Raw genomic sequence first — 17,082 nt, 5'->3', positions numbered from 1 at the left:
ATTTACCTTGTCTTTAAATTGGAATTTACATTAAGATTTGTAAAGTTGTATGTGCCATGGACACTTAAGCAGCAAATCTTTGTATTCCTTTAATAAAATGTACAAACATTTAATTTAATTAAATTGCTGCTGTGGTATTAAGATCAGAGTAGAGCACAGTCACTATTATCTTAAAACTACCAAATTATTCAGACTTAAAATGCAGGAAGATGTTTTGTGTTCTAATTTAAGGAAATTACTGAATATAGGATGTGCACTTGTCAACAGGATACATGATGTCATGTGAACCGTCTTTTCCCCTTTTAAGATCCCCTCCAGACATGCATTAGGTCATATACAAGTAGTAGCAATTGGTTGGAACAATAATGTTTTTCCTCTAAAAAATATAATCTTAAAAATAAAAATCAAATACAAAATAATTTCCACATTAAAATCTTTAAAAAGTCACCTACACCTTCTGCCTCATTAAGAATGATCATCACACGCAAGAGGTGTCCAGTTAGTTTAATTCACCACTAGATACCACTAAATACTTCACACTGGTCTTTTAAAGTCCCCCCTTGACACAAAAATTGTCTTCTTGGTCCTGCAGTCGAATGTTTGAGCTTCGCTGTGGATGTTTTTACATTCATCTTGCTACGAGTGGAAAGTTTCTCTGTGCTCAGCAAGATGAATGTAAAAACATCCTTCTAGTGTGAAACTAGAAGCACTGGACACCTCTTGCTTCTTGGCGACCTGGGAATAAGATCGGGCTGTGAGGTGTGTAGGAGAAACTACGGTGGCTGCAAAACTTGTCATTGTCTGGTTTGTCCGTTCTGTGCTACTGTAGAAACACGGCATCTGCGGCATCTGTAGATAAAAACGCCTTATTCTAAGGTGTTATTCAGATGAATATACACTAATGAACCCATACCTATGAATATTATATTTCTGCCAGTAGATCCTCTAAATGTTACCCTTAAAAAATATTAGTGTCAATGCCTCATTTATTTAAAATTTAAAAGTGCCTGAGAACTTTAATTCCTGAATAAGTATAATACATCACTATACATAAGCTTGACAACCTAAAGCTACTTTTAACCAGTTGGGGTCGACATTACTTCAAGTGGTGGAGCATATTTAGGCCAAAGAGTTCTGTAGAGTCTTTTAGTGAAACAAATGTGGCTGTTGTTTCGTTTTCAGTTCAAACACACACTGTGTGTCATATGAACACGAACACTACTCAGAAACACTGGTCAAAGTGAGGAGGGCGGCTCCAGTGCGACCCCCTCCTCTCACTCCTCTCACTCCTCTGACAGCTCCCCTGCTTTGTTTACATCCTGTTCCAGGAGCACGCGCTCAACTCAGCTCTCTCTCCTATTGGCTGTCCGGTTTTATAGCCCCGCCCATCACAGGAGGACCGGAAAACACAACAGACAAAAACAAAAGAAGAAAGCGATTGTTATGTTATTTCAAGCCTGTCCTAAAGCAACAAACACGTATTGTTTAATATTATTATATTACTGACAAATATTTGAATTAATTGGAGTAACGTTAATCTGCTTTTAGCACTAAACGACGGTTTATCTGGTGAGTTTTAGCTCAGATAGTTACGGTTAAAGAAAGGCGGTTGAAACTAAACAAAGGAAAATAAAACATAACAACGCAAACAGCTGACACTCACCTTTTAAGTTAAACGTGTCGTAACCTCGTGTAGGGGTCAGGAGCGTTTGTACGCATGCGCAGTGAGCCGCAAACCAACATCAGTTGGCGCGAGCGCCAAGTAGTTTAATTTTGGGCTCTGAACCGAGGAAGGTAAGCTACAAACATCAGTGTACCTGTGCTCTCCAGCTCTGTAGCTTCACCTTTACACGTCCCAACCACTGCTACATCTTCCGTGTGCTGGTATGTAAACTTGTGCTTCTGTTAAAACCGCAGCCGGTTTGTTATTTTTCTGGTTTTTCGTTGAATAACTCGCAGTCGAGTAGCGTCAAAGCAAGCTAAGATTAGCCAGATTACAGTTGATTGTGGACAATGTTTGTTTTTATAAACCTGTGTTTCTTTCTGGTGAGGGAGCAGAGTTTGTATATTCTGAGTTTTTATGTAAGTAAACTAAAGCTTTCAACTCCTCTGCGTGTTTCTACCTGGGTCGGTCACCCGTAAAGTTATATTATATCTGATTATTATGATTAAAGCTAGCTGCTTGTGATCAATTAAACAATAACGGATGAGTTGTTTAATAATCGATGTTTGTGTGGTTACTGTTGCGATCAAAGCATTTTATACTTTGCACAAAATGTCCTCCCTCGGCCTTTGTTGTTGTTGTTGTTGTTGTTGTTGCTGCATTAAAGGAGTATCTGTATTTTGGGGGGGCTGCATGTCTTTGTGCTGTTCGTTGCGTCTCTGCAGCATGTTTAAGGTCAGAAACTGTTCCTATAGGTGATGTGCAGCTTCTCAGATCAAAGTTTTATCAGTAACGATTAGTTTGGCGGGTTGTGGCTGCAGAGAGGTGATTTTACGCGCTCATTAATCATGTTGGCGCGTTTGATGAGGCCTGATAGTTGGCACATTAAATATTCATGAAACTGTGCGGGGTTTGTGGGTTTTTATCGACCTTGGTTTTGAATGGAAGTATGTTTTTGTGCAAGCCAAGATGGCCACAGCTCCTTTTATCATTTGCATCTGAGGGCTAACTTCCCGGTTTTGCTGTTAACGAACACTAATTTTGCTTTTAAATTGTTCCCCTTTTTTTTTTTTAACAGACAGCAGCAGCCACAATCATGAGTAGACGAAGGTAAGACCTGTTTTGTTCTTTGTGACTTATTATTGTTTTGTGGTTGGTTGTCGGGCTGTTTCAAATCTGCAGCTGCATGTTGAGTTCAGTTTCATGTCTTTGCAGTGGTCGCCTGCAGATAAGATCTGAGAATGCTCCAGGGCACAAAAGCAAAGTAACTAAGGTAAGAGTCCCAACAAACCATTAACACACACCACATATCTTTAATTAGTGGTTATATAGTCAAGTATTTTCAAGATGAGCTGACGTCTTAACTTGTGTCTGATTTTATCTTTTCAGCAAAGCAACAGATTTGTAAAGCCCCTGTCGAAGCTGCAGTGTGAGAAGGTATGTCCCTTTCTTTTATTTTATTGGAATAAAAACAAATAACTAAAAGTCTCCCTATTCCTGAAAACCCCAATTTGGGTCTTTTGAGAGACAAAAATAACCAAACAAATGTGTATCCAACATTTTGCTGTATTAACACACATGTTGGATTCAATATTCTCCCAATTTTTCCATTTCAGAACCATCTGGTACTTGAAAGTGTCGCCAAGCCTTGTATTCTCATCGCGGCTTCTGAGAAGGGAGTCAGGGTCGACTGTGATGAAGTTCTCATTTCAGGAGATTCCTTGGTTCGGCCATCACCTCTGCCTCATCTTGGGTGATTGTCATACATTATTCTCCCACGGTTGACTCACAGTTGTCTCTTGATGACATCCTCTACCAGACCTGTTTCTCTGTGTGGCTGAAATTAAGTTATTTTCATTTAATCTCCCAATTATCATCTTCAAAATGTCAAGAAAACTGAAAAATGTCCATCACATTATCCCAAGATAACAAGTGTCTTGTTTGGGTTTTGGACTTTTAGTCGGTCAAAAGAGGTTCAATTGACTATTATGTAAGACTAAGAAAGAGGAACAATCAAATGTTTATCATTTTTTACTTTAAAATAGCCTTAACTAATTAGCCATCAAAATAGCTGCAGATTAATTTTCTTAGGACCGATTACTCGACTAATTGTATCTCCGTTCTCTGTGTGTTACAGGTGGGGATCTGCTGAAGACGTGTGGGTGAAGATGGTCTGCAAGGAGCAGAATTACAGACACAGCAAGAGCTTCATACAGAAACACCCCAGAATACAACCCAGAATGAGATCCATCCTCCTCGACTGGTTAATTGAGGTGCGTCTTCAACTGCATCTCAAATTTATGTTGCACGTGTTTCAGTTAGTTATTGTTTCTGTGCTTGAACTAAAGTAAACAGGTTAAATACACATGCTCACTAAAATATTTTTTACAGTTAAACATTCACCCTTGCTTTAAGTTTCTTTATTCAGATTTCTAGCAGCACAATCATTTCATGGTATCAATGTATAATTAGCAATGTACACAACTCTAGATCCTGTGGCTGCCACAACCAAATGAGTTATTTCCTGTTTGATCTATATTAAACCAGTATGCTTGACACAAGCAGCATCAGTTCAAAAGTTTAAAATACAATCATGCGATCACTTCAATTTAGATCCCTCATTTAAAAAAGGATTTACTTAAACTTAAAGGATTTAAGTTTTTTATTTTATATTTTGTCTGTTCCATTGATTTCAGGTGAGTGAGGCCTATACTCTTCATCGGCAGACATTCTACCTGGCACAGGACTACTTTGACCGGTTCATGTTGACCCAGAACAACATTGAAAAGGGCATGCTGCAGCTCATCGGGATAACTTGTCTTTTTATAGCATCAAAGATGGAGGTAAGGAAGAATGGGCAGGGATCAGGTCTCATTTCCCCCAAATCATTCAAACTAAATTAAAGTGTACTGTGACACCTTCAACTAGAGAACCTAAATTCAATTTGCACTTAAAATACACATCTTAATATACTTTGAAGACTAACCTCATAGTTCCCTATTGCAGTTGAGAGAGTTTTCCAGGCTCTTTGATCCTGATGGTATTTAATGTGAACATTTTCTAATGCATATGTCTGTGCCTGGTTTCCTCGTAGGAAGCCTGTCCTCCAAAGCTCTCACAGATGGCCTATGTGACTGCAGGGACCTACTATGAAGATGAGATTCTTCAGATGGAGCTAATTATTTTAAAGGTAATACTATTACAAGTGTGGCCACGTTAACTCATTATTGATTGATTATCAATTGATAGGGAGGCTTTAATTTTGCGTAATTCTGCTTTACCCGTGTTACAGGCATTGCGTTGGAACCTTTGTCCTGAAACAGCCGTGTCTTGGCTGAAGCTTTACTTCCAGATGGCATCGATGAACACCAACTCTGACCTGCTGGAGTCGCAGTTTCCACAGGACGCTTATGTACAAATGACACGTGTAGGTTTTGGGAGGGTAGTCTCCTTTTTTTTTTTTTAAGAACACATACTGACACAAACCTCTGTCTCAAAGCTGAGTTAGAAACCTTCTGGCATGGTTGCAACACAAATGTAACATTTCACTAAAGGGATTTCTATCAGTTTTATTGGATTTATTGGATGATTCCACTACTATGACATCGCTGCTACCCCATCAGAGCTTTCTGTTATCTTTCTATATCCACTCTCATACCAAATTAGACAAGTGTCAGTACTTGTTTCCTTGTGGTCAATGATAGTCATCTGCTTACGTCTCCCAACTTAAAGATAATAAAAGGAAGGAAGTTTATAAATACTTGAATGAGTTTCTTCAGTTTAAGTCTGACTCATAACTAATGCTGCTGTTTCTCTTCTGCCTTTTTGGCTTTTCTAGCTTTTAGATCTGTGTATCCTCGACATAAACTCTCTGGACTTCCAGTATCGAGTGTTGGCGGCCTCGGTCCTCTCCCATTTCATTCAACCGGAAACAGTTGAAAAGGTTTCAGGTAAGATTTTGGATTGGTACGTTTTGTAGAAATGTAAATATAATATATGTGTAATTATGGTATTTAAGTCATCAGTTATGTATTCTAGTATTAATGGCACAAACTATATCATCATATTAATAATAACCGTGATCAAAAAATACCATGAGCTGAACCACAGTGGGACCTACAGGAAGGTTACCTAGTGCATGTAAATCTTTTTTTTTTTTTGTGTGTGTGTGTTCAGGTCTGTCAAAAGACACCACCCAGTTGTGTGTGAACTGGATGGCCCCCTATGTTGAATCCATGGGCTGGTTTGGCATAGCAACACTGAAGGATTTTGCCAAAATAAAGACTGAAGACAGGCACAACATCCAGACGCACACAGACTACATGACCATGCTGGTTGGTATTTTTCTTGTTCTACTTGTTGCATTACATTCATTTGGCTGCTGCTTCTGTTCAATGAGAGCATTCAACCTCAGGAACAAGATTTAAAGGTTTTCATGTGATTTGGTTGGTTACAGCCGCAGTCAAGCTCTCTTTTCTGTCTGGCCACCCAAACAAAGCCAACCCTTAATGAAAACATATGATGTATTAAAGATATTATCACTGCATTAATTAAGGTGTAGAACAGGCTGAAACATTTGTCCTCTCATCCCAAAATAAATGACCCTAAGATAACAAAAACTTCTATTTTCAGGTGATTACACATTAATGAAAACATCCCTATGAATATTATATTCCATTTATAAGTATATTTCCTAAATCAGCTTTTATTTTTAGGCCCTAGTTTCATGCTTAATGAGAGTTTGTGCATACCGTACACACCCCGAACACAAGGAGGAAGAGCAGAATTAGGACTGATTTTTCTTTGAGCTGTATCCTTTTTAACTTCAAAGCCAAGTTACATTTTCAGGGATGCTACTTTATTGGTTTCTGACTTAAAACCTCTTTTTGTTTTAGGATTACGCCAGTAAAAAGGAGGTGAACAGCCAGTTCCTCACTCCTCCCAACAGCACAGGGAAAACCTGTATACACTGAACTACAAGAAGAAGACACTGAAGTGAGTGTAGACAAAGAGGACACGGGTTTAAGGTCCTGCAAAGACCTGTTTACTGGAGACGGCTCGAGTCTGGATGGGAGTTTCAGTTTGTCACTGAATGCATTACCCGGGCTAATGGGCCTATATTTTAAAGACTCTTAGCCAAAGCTTTTTGTTCTTGATTTTTAGCAACAAGGTGCTTTTAATTCAGAAAAGAAAAATGTTTTTTAAAAAAGTGTCAATGTTTGCTGTAAGTGTCATTTCTAGGAAATTATGTTCTATTAATGAAAGTGATGTGCAATTGTTTACATCTGTAGCATATTTAATATGTACAGTCAGCAGATAAAATCTTTTAAAGACTGCTTCAGGATCAGTTGAATCGCTGGTTTTCAACAGCATCTATTCTTAAAAACAATTTGAGTGGACTGCTGTTGGCTAATCTCCAAAAGAAAAACTGGAAATCCTCATGTTCAGTACGAGTATACACTTTTTCATGAACCCTGATGAAAGCCATGCGTCAGAATGGAAAGTGCACACTCTTCAGTTCATGAGCCTCAGTTATCTTTACAATGCTGTTATAACCAAGCTATTGTTTAACTCAGGGTAATGGATAGTCAGTGATTTTTTTTGTAGAGAATTCATTCAAATTGATTCCAAGTGTACAAATGAGCAACTGTATTTATTTAGAAGATTATTTTCTACCACAAAATAAAATATACATTCCCAACCCCCCAAAAAAAAGTCTGACAGTGGTTCACATGTGTCCTAGAAATACAGTTTGGCCATCGCCTGCAGGAATCTCTTCTTCCTTTTCTGTGCAGCCAGCTGCAGCACTTCCTCTGGGTTACTGGTGTTCAGCTCTGCCTGTCCGATCGCTTTTACCTGAGGAAGAGCAGAGAGTTAGGAAACTGATGCAGCCTTTTGGTTGAAAAGTTCAACTGTCTGGGATCTCAAGCATTTTTGTGTAGCAGACTCATAACTATACACTGAAATATAGTAGGGAGGGACCGATGGGGAAATTCTGAGCAGATATTGCTTAAAATAACAACTTGGCAGAGCTTTTTGTTATTTATTCGCCCTTTGTGCCAGTTTTGTTGCAGCTCAGTCTATTTTCTTCTCATCCAAGACGTGAGAGGTATGTCAGTTATTAGAAGGTGAGTATCAGTGTATCCCTAAAATATACTTTAAAAAAATAAAAATGCGTTTGAAACAAGGTTTATATAATAATACTTAATCTCAGCCCAGTTGCAACCTAGATGTGTCTTAAGCTGCTAATCACCAAATGAATGCTTACTGTGCTAATGTCACATGTGAACACTAAAACCGAACGTGAATTTCAGATGAACTGAAGGATTAAATGCTTCTGTGGGAGCTGAGAACAATAAACTATTTTAAAAACCCAGTGAACTATCTGGAAAATGCATGAAAAGTTTTTCTGGTTCCAAATCAACAAGCTACTGTTAATTCATATTAAACATGATATAATGAACCTTAACTTTAACATTTTACTGTTTTATCTCTGTCCAAAAACAATGTTAACTGTGGTGTTTGAACTGCTTACCGCTATTTGTCTCTTCTCAGTCTCTCCTCGTTTGTGGTGAATATCTGAGTGCAGTCAAGGAAGAATTAAAAAGGACATTGTAGTTAACAGTAGGTTTCTTTAAAGAATTATTCTACTATAAGGGCCCTGAAAGAGAAGAAAGGATACGTGTGAGGTATTCCAGGATGGTGACGTCCCAGATGTAGTCGTAGAACGAGTCCATGGCATCATGACTGGAGACAAAAGAGAGGATGAAGTCAGATGTTCAGAATAGTGCTGTTGGTCTTTACTGTTCAGTGTGTCTTGCCGTGCCATACCTGTTCTGTTCTTGAAGAGCTTTAAATGCCGTCATGTAGTCCACCTCTCGAAGAAACTGACAGAGAACGGCAACCTAATGAGAATGGGAGACAATCAGGTTTATTATACTTTGACATTTACAAACACATATGCAGAAAACTGTTTACCGGTTACACAATTTCACCATCAGGACATCAAGAGCTTGTTGTGATTAGCAGGTACAATAATTATTTTTATCTTAAAAAAGGGGAACTGGAGCTCTGACCTGTGTGTGGCAGTTCATCATTGAACAGCATTTGATCATCCTCTTCAGGACCTGCAAACAACAGTCAGTGTTATCAGAGGATTGATTCGTTTTTATGTCACTTAAGGGTACATAAGTGGACTGAAACTGCAATTCACAGTGACTACAGTATGTTAAGTTTCTCTTGTCTGTACATTGTTGTACTGCGATCGTAGAATATGTAGTATTTTGTAATTAACTAATTTTAAATTGTTGCTGTTCATTGTGAATGTAGGTGTGATCAAAAGCAGTGAGTAACCTGGTCAGTGTACACATCAGGGGGAACAGCTTTAGTGAAGAAGTCTGAGCTCACAGCTCCAGCCTGGAGGTAAAGGTTCAGTGCAGCAGAGTATTGATTGGTCACTACAGACAGAGACAAAGACGAAAAGGTTTTAGTCAAACAGACTTCTGGGTAAAACTGTTGTTTATGCTATTCTTTTTTTCCCCCAACTCCAATTTAGCAGCCAGATGTTCGGTGTTTGCAGTTATAACCACAGGCACTGTGGTTAATCTGTGGATCGGATGCCGGGTCATAAAAACAGAAGTTAATAGAGAAGTTGTGAACATTTACGAAGGAGGCACAGCAGCGTCTTTATAGATTATTTATAATCCCCCCCCCAAACGCAGACAGCATCCGTCAGGATCTTATGTTAATTATTGTTCTGTGGTCTTCTACACACACAGTCTAGGTTCATAGAGAGACATAGTTTGGAGTACAGCAGCTGTCCTCCTGATGAATCCTGCACTCCTGAGTTTTTCAATGCGAAACCAAGGTTGTTCTAAATCATTAAAGCAGAAAAACCTAGTCTCCTTAGATTCTCTTACCAAAGTAGATATCGGCCTGTGTGATGAGCCACGACTGGTTATTAGGATTCAGGGTGAGGGCACAGGACACCAGCTCTTTGACCGTCACGGCCACAGCTTCCACATCTACTGCCTGTATGCTGGTCGACAAACACACAAACGATTGTCACGTTTTGTTTGAGAAATCTTTAACATTTCATTAAAGGTCTAGTGTGAAACATTTAGGAGGATCTATTGGCAGAAATGGACTATAATTAAATATAATAAATGCAAATGCCCAGAACGGACAAACCAAACATCTCCTGCGCGTTTGGAAGGCTGAACTGTATTCAGATGGTTGCAACTTCACTGCTAGATGCCATTAAATCCTACACCTACTACTCTGGTCCTTTAAGAAAAAAAAGTTCTTACGTTGGAAGAGTAGACGGCCAGATGGAGAGGTGTTCTGCTGTCACTTCATTTACAATATCATCCTAAAGAAAGAGAAAACAGTTGGTTTCCCACGAGAGAATGAGATGAGCCGAACGTCATACTATGGTATTTGTGGACATTTTTTCCATTTTAGCCCCTTGTTTTGCTGTTGAATAATCTATGTGACTACAGTACAGTAAAAACATAAACAATCTGACAGCTCAAATAAGAAACATACCCGCACAATACTGTGGAGCCTCACAAACAGTGAGATGAGCGTTGTCAACACCAACGGCTCCTGTGGGAAATAAGATGAAACCCATCAATAACACCTCATCCAGGGAAAATGGAATATATCCACAGTGGGTTTAAGTTTGCTTTATTGGATACTTACTCTAAGTTTCTTGATGAAAGTGATGAATTTGCTCCTAAGTGGGTTGGACAATGAAAATACACCAGAATGAGCACTTGTGTATTGCTTGTATACAGCTTGTTATTGTAAACACTATAAAGTCTGAAGAGGTTGTAGGCATGTTTGCAGCGTACCGGTGCAGGATGCCCATGGAGGACTCTCTGTGTTTAATGAGGCCCACTCTGCCGTCGTTGTTCCTCTTGTGCTGGATGGACACGCTGCAGATCTGCACCACCACATCCCACAGCTCCTTGGCTGTGCGGCGACACTCTTTAGGACCTGGGAGCTCTTTGCATGTTGAAGCCAGGAGCTGACCGAGCTATCAGAAGGAAACAGAGGGGACGAATAGAACAAGTGAAAACCACAACAGTCCTGACCTTTTCAACCATCCCAGACCCAGTGGATCATTGGAAAGTCTCACAGAGTTTTGTTTTTAACCAAATGTTTACTGAATTATGACAAATATGTTTTTCTGTACTGAAAGCGACTAACTGTAAACATGCCTGCTTGCTTCATGGTAGTTTAGATATTATGTTGGCTATTAATGTAAGTGTAAGAGACAGTCTATGGAGCTGCCACAATGAGGTAGTAATGGGCTTAAAAACAGACGTTGTACCTTGATGTATGGGTTGTTCATCACCAGAGATGGTGGCACCTGCAGAGTCAGGTAATCGTTCTCCCTCCAGTTCAACATAAAGGCGACACACTCCTCTCCTACCACCTGACGCAGAGGCAGATCTGGAGACAAAGACAAGGACATCACGTAATTTAGTGCGTCTGAAAAATATATTTTGATGCCGTTTTCAGTATTTCATGTTAAATCAGGGTTACTAATATTAACAACTTGTAAAGTCAACTTTACAGCCAATATTATGGGCAGAGCAGGTGTGTTATATTCTGTGGGTTCTAAAAGTTCCTTATTCCACTGCAGTATTAATCTATAATGAGCAAATAGTGCCAAATAACTCTTGCTTGCAGCACCAGAGTAACATGGTTTAACACACAGCCCAAAATCAGTTAATTAAAAACAAATTACAGGCAGACAAAGACCAGGCCACAGTGTCTCCATCCACCCACCGTGAATCCTCATCTCCAGGTATCCTCTGACCCTGCTGACCAGGTCGGGGGGTGGTCGCTCCTTGCTGCCCTCTGCCGCCATCGTCTCGTGTGCGCGGACCTCCAGCAGCAGCATCTCATTCAGCATAATCTGCCTCAGCTTCGGGGAGAACTCGGTGACGAGCTCCAGGCAGGCTGAGAAAAGCTGCCGTGCATGGGCAAAGTCCTGAGACGACAGAAAAACACCATCCAAGTATTTAATATTTCTACCTCTCACTGCTTAGAACTGTTGTAATAAGGTTGATGTACCACTTGTTGATGCCCTTGTACCAGTTAAGGTTTAAAGGTTTGTGGCTAAAAATGTCGCATGCTAATGTTAATTAAGCTGAACTAGCTTATTCAACATTTTGGATCTTTCTGAAATAAAATAGTCAACAGCACCTCAAGACAAAGAGCTCAAACATTATCCACCAATTGTTTTGTTTTCCATTATGTGTATTTCTGAGAACTGGTCTTATGAGCGCACCTTTATTGATATGCAGTGGAGTCCTTTGGCCATGAGGATGTAAACCAGGTCCTTTGTCAGGTTGTCTTTAATGCTGAGGATCACGTTAATGTAGTCTGGAGGAACTTCCCACTGGACACACAAACAAAGGTTATTTCAGTGTATATTTCATTATAACTGAAGATTAACATTTTGGCAATGTGTGAATGTTAAGTGAATCTCTTAATAGGAGGGTTATTATATATATATATATATATATATATATATATATTTTTAAGGTAAAATACAAAATCTTAAATGCACTTGAGTTTTATTGCTCTTCCAGTATAGTATGTTTTGACCTCTGACCTTACTGTTGACCCTCCAGTAGGGTCGTTCGGCCATGCCGTGGAGTTCGATGAGGATCTGTCTGATCCTTCGTGGCTCCAGTAAGAGGATGAGCTGCTGCTCCAGCTGCCCAATGTTCACACTCGCTGAAGCTGCGTAGGGGAGAAGCAAAATGCATCAAAGCCAGGTCCACAGAGCACACGTGCGTTTTCATAACCAGCAACAAACAGTTAAATTATACATATTATTCAGTGACAGCGATAGTATCTATAAGATATTCTCAGCGCTGTACCTGGAATGTCGTAGAAAGAAGGCAAAGGCTTGGCGCTGAGGTTGATTGTGGCCGATCTCTTCCTCATCTGCTCCATCAGGACCTTCCTCTCCTCCTCCTTCAGCAGCTCCATGAAGAGTTTATGAGACGACACCACAAACAGCAGAGGCAGCTCCTCTAAGCTTTCACACAGAGTCCTGCAGGACAGGAACAGAATTGTTTAAAATATATTGTAATGATTAGGGTACATTGCCAGCTGTAGGTTCTGAGATTTCTTTTATAAAGGTTTTATTGACACTTCAGCTAGTACACCAGTGTGGAATAATTTAAAGAAAACCTCCTTGACATTTGTTGTACCTAACAGAGTCGGGGGTCACTGTATTTGCCATCACTCACTTCATAAAATTGGCCATGTGTTTCCTGGATGTTTCAGACGGACGGTCTTTCTCCAGCGAAAGTGTGCACACCTGCAGGACAAAGAAAACATGCAGTAGCTTTAATTTTAACATCATGAGAAACATTCAGGTCAGTCCCCAGTTACACACTCAACATCTCTCAAACCTTTTCTCATGAAACCTATTTACATTATTTAAGCAGAAAGATGGATGTATCAGTAACAAAGTCAGACTTAAGACTTGGTTATAAAACTCTCAATTTAATACTGATGCCTCTATATGACGTACATAAGTATACAAGACCATCGATGAAAAGATTGGCTATTTCTATATATTTATTCTTAATGCCTGCCACCCGGTTGGATTCAGTCAGATTCCCCTTGAAATCAATGAAACAAGGCAGTAGAAACATTACTACTTTTGTCCACAGGGGCTGCCAGAATCGACACAAAACAAAAAAAGTTCCTTGTTGCTACATTTATCAGTTGAAGCTCTAAGTCGTTGGAAGCATGAATTTCTCCTGCGAGATTCTCAAAGGACACACAGAAGGTGAAGGTGAGTACCTCTAAAATGAAGTCGACAGTTCTTCTACTGGGTTTGAGGAGGAGCTGCTGGAAACACACACTGAGGACTTCTCCTTCCAAAGCATCTCGGACGGCGTTGCAAACACACAGCTTGTGGCAAACCTCGTCCAGACCCGACTCCCTGCAGAGGGTTAGAAACAGATTTTTTTGTGGTTGCGCTGATAAAGAAATCGAACTGGACTGTCTGCAGTACAAACTAATATCAGAGTATCTCTATGTGACAACCTGTGAATACAAGCTGTACATTGTTACAATGCATGTCATGTTTGAATTAGTTTTGATTGTGGACTTACCCTAGTTGGACTTTGTAGAGGAACTCCCTGAGAACAGACCGTCTGAAGTTGTTTGGCAAAACGCGGGACACGTTGTCTTTGATGAAGGCTTCAATAACAGCCTGTCAGAGAGAGGAAGTGCAATCTATAAATGAGTTTATATTTTTACAAAACAAATGTTTAGCGTCATTGTTACTGCGGCGTCGGCTCTGACCTGGTAGCTGTGCGCCCGGATCAGGCTGTTGATCTGATCGTAGGGTGTAGTCTGGGAGTCTGAGTCACAGTCTTGAGTCAAAGCTTTGCAGGCGTTCCAGTAGCCAGCCAGACGTTTCTCATCCAGGTGAACGTGGACAGTCGAGTCCAGCTGAAAAATATAAAGATATTTGAGGAAAACTGTTGTAATTCCAGGACAGCACTGTATCTTTGTGTAAGTTAATTTCAAGTAGAAATACCTTCTTTAACAGTTCCTTTGTCTGTCTAAAGTGATCCCGGGCTTTCTGATAGGCAGGCTGGTCTGTGCAGCCTTGCTGGAAGAAAATACATCCTACATCATAATGCACCTGAAACACAAAGATACAAATTAGGCCAGTTATGTGTTCCGCTCGCCCAGTGAAACACAAGTATATGCAAAGTTTGCAAAGCACACGCTGATGTAATCTGCATTCAGAAGCATAAAAAATGAATCCCAACGAGACAGCACTGTGTTGTCCACTAACCTGACAGTGCAGCTCATCGGCACTGATGCGAAGTCCAGCAGTCGAGGACTCCGTCTCCCCGTTGGCAGCAGCATCAGCAGCCAGCAGATCCAGAGTCCTCAGGGTGTGAACGTAGAAGTCCTTCTTCAGCTGCAGAGCTCCTTCCAGGACACTGATGGAGTCGGTCGCCTGCTCTTTCAGCTGAGGGCGTCAGGAAGAAAGTATATTTTGATCAATTCACTTACAAGACAATTTCTTAGACTGCGAATAGGGACGAATCAGGGATTACTGCATGAGATATTATGAAAATCAAAACTATCTGGCACACAGAAATTTATTGGACAGCCCAGAGAGAGTATATTTAATGACACTGTTTGAGAATTTAGACTTAGTACATTAAAAAAAACATGTTAACTCACCACAGTCAGGATGTTATCAGTCATCTCTTTCTCCTGCTGCACAATACTTAACCTAGGAGAGGCCACAAGAAAATAATTCATTATGCTCTTTAAGTTTCAGATCAGCGTGAGTAAGTTTAGTTCTGTTAAAAATTCTACAGTGTGGTAACAGGAAGGAAGGAGCAGGTTTTACATGTTCATCTGGTGAGGTCCTGGTTTGGTCTGTTTCTCTGGAAAGCTGCTCAGCACGATGGTTCGGATCGCCCTTTGACAGACACAATAGGAATTAAACATGAAAACAGTTGCAATTCTTTGTTATTCTTTCTATTTAAGCAGTTTATCCCCTTTCATCTATATTCCTACTCCATTTCAGAGTTACAGTAGTTCATTCTGAGATAGGACAGTGCATCGCTTCGTTCTGCCGACCAGCTGTCTTACTGGTGTGTCTGACCTCAGAGGATCGTGTGTGTTTACTCACCACCGGTTGTAAATGACGACAGCCATGGCTGTAGTAGGAGGCAGAGTGGACAGGTCCAGGTCCACATGTTTCACACCTGGCGGCACTTTGCTCACACACAGCAGCTCGTTCAGTAACATATTTAATACTGGAATGGTCAAACTGGCAGGACAGAAGGATAAATCACAACAGATTATTTCCAGGATATTTGGGTAATTTTGATAAATTAATTTTGAGGTGTTTCCACATCTGGAAAACTAGTCTCCAAATTTCCAGATTTTCCAGGACAAGTGGGAACCCTGAGGATCGCATTATCCTCTACAAAACAAATTTCTGAAAGCGTGCATGAAAGCTTTATGTTAAACTGACTTCCTCCACGTTATTATAAGATTAAAGAGTCTTTCACACACACTTACCCTTTCTCAAGAGCATCCAGATCCCACTTCATGTACGCAGCTACTTTCAGTGCCAGCAGCTTCAGGGTGCGGTTCCTGCGGTTGTCTGCTGGAGGCTGCACTTGATTCTGCTCGTTCACTGAGGGCTTGGACGCCTGCTCCAGGAACTGGATGATCAGCTGCACTGCTGCCGGGTCTGTGGACACACACAAACACATTATGAATGAACAAATACATCCAACCATGATGTTTAATCATGGAGGAGAATCAGCATTACCGGACTACCCTTGAAATCTTGTTAATAACTTGGTTTATTTGATTAGGAGGCCGTTAGTATCACTGAGCTGACCTGGGTGTGACCTCTCCAGGTGTTTCTCCAGCAGGCTGCCATCCAGGAGGAACTCAAACCAGGAAGTCTGAAGAGGTGTGCTCGGCCGACTGCTGGTCACAGCAGCTACCCGGTCCGCTGCCTCCGCACTCATCCTCCCCTGGCGAGCAGTGAGGAAGATTTAAGTATGTTATTTATCTTTTAAAAGAGCTACAGTAAGGGTTTAAGTGTCCTGGAATAAAACAAACAACTCAAGGATGAATACATATCATATTTACACACAGGATGACTTCACTCATCAGGGTGCTGCTGAGCCTCTAAATACAGCTGATTGTAATGTCAACATCTGGAGGAGCTCAAGGTTACTTTATTTTTACCCAAAGGTAGATTTGGTTATAGGTTTTTACTTTAATGCAGGAATAATAATAATAACAAAATAATAACACATTTTATGTAATAAAGTGATGAATACAACATATATTTACATTAAGGTAAGGCTATCTTTATTTATTAAAATAAATCTTCCACAACTGATGACTAAATCCTTTCTGTGGAGCCAGCTAACACTGAAGCTAACGGGCTAACGGGACACTGCGGGGACGGATAAACTTACCTCAACAGGCCCAGAATGAACAGGTAGAGGAGATAGGAGCTAGATAAACTCTAAAATCTGTAAGATTAAAAGCTGGTACAGCTACACGGGCTGTTTGATTCTCACATAATTCATTCGGCGCTTCGCCATCTCGCCACCGCGTTTCCGCTTCCGGTTCGTCGCCAGGGAGACACACAACGCGTCATTTCTGCGCGTATTTATGCTCTGACGTAAAACCCGTTTATTATTTAATATTATTAGGTTTTTACTAATAACGTTAAATACGCGTGAAAGAGAGAGTTAATGTCGTGATTTAGAAATTAAAAGTTTTTGAATTTGTCATGTCAAAAAAACTAAAATTACCTGGTTATTAAATATTAAAAATAAATAAGAAAGTTTTCCTGATTTTTAGGAACGTTTTAT

At 40.3% G+C, this 17,082-nt stretch overlaps 2 protein-coding genes across 3 annotated transcripts; one reads left to right on the top strand and one right to left on the bottom strand.

The window, feature by feature from the left end:
- Window positions 1-1,454: 1,454 nt before the first annotated feature.
- LOC127357600 (G1/S-specific cyclin-E2-like) lies at window positions 1,455-7,378 on the top strand. Of its 2 annotated transcripts, none has more exons than XM_051389895.1 (12): window positions 1,455-1,884; window positions 2,742-2,773; window positions 2,879-2,936; window positions 3,053-3,100; window positions 3,280-3,416; window positions 3,801-3,936; window positions 4,360-4,506; window positions 4,758-4,853; window positions 4,956-5,090; window positions 5,502-5,613; window positions 5,840-5,997; window positions 6,559-7,378. In XM_051389895.1, the coding sequence occupies exons 2-12, from the start codon at window positions 2,760-2,762 to the stop codon at window positions 6,634-6,636; spliced, it is 1,119 nt and encodes a 372-aa protein (XP_051245855.1). In that variant the 5' UTR covers window positions 1,455-1,884; window positions 2,742-2,759; the 3' UTR covers window positions 6,637-7,378. The 2 variants fall into 2 exon arrangements, with proteins under 2 accessions (XP_051245855.1, XP_051245856.1); XM_051389896.1 differs by having other exon boundaries at window positions 1,464-1,794.
- ints8 (integrator complex subunit 8) lies at window positions 7,298-16,837 on the bottom strand. The gene is made up of 28 exons (XM_051389889.1): window positions 16,681-16,837; window positions 16,089-16,227; window positions 15,761-15,935; window positions 15,366-15,506; window positions 15,081-15,152; window positions 14,909-14,960; window positions 14,511-14,690; window positions 14,247-14,354; window positions 14,009-14,158; window positions 13,816-13,916; window positions 13,502-13,643; window positions 12,940-13,010; window positions 12,565-12,740; window positions 12,294-12,424; window positions 11,967-12,077; window positions 11,462-11,666; window positions 11,001-11,122; window positions 10,519-10,703; window positions 10,367-10,400; window positions 10,211-10,270; window positions 9,973-10,034; window positions 9,583-9,701; window positions 9,017-9,120; window positions 8,740-8,790; window positions 8,495-8,568; window positions 8,346-8,410; window positions 8,199-8,242; window positions 7,298-7,519 (listed from the first exon to the last, which is right to left on the bottom strand). The coding sequence occupies exons 2-28, from the start codon at window positions 16,219-16,221 to the stop codon at window positions 7,403-7,405; spliced, it is 2,985 nt and encodes a 994-aa protein (XP_051245849.1). The 5' UTR covers window positions 16,222-16,227; window positions 16,681-16,837; the 3' UTR covers window positions 7,298-7,402.
- Between the last annotated feature and the right edge of the window lie 245 nt (window positions 16,838-17,082).

This window comes from Dicentrarchus labrax, unplaced genomic scaffold (genome assembly GCF_905237075.1).
Source record: "Dicentrarchus labrax unplaced genomic scaffold, dlabrax2021, whole genome shotgun sequence".
In the NCBI taxonomy this organism is placed as follows: domain Eukaryota; kingdom Metazoa; phylum Chordata; class Actinopteri; family Moronidae; genus Dicentrarchus; species Dicentrarchus labrax.
Note: the sequence above shows the minus strand (reverse complement) of the source record. Positions and strands in the feature narration are given on the sequence as shown.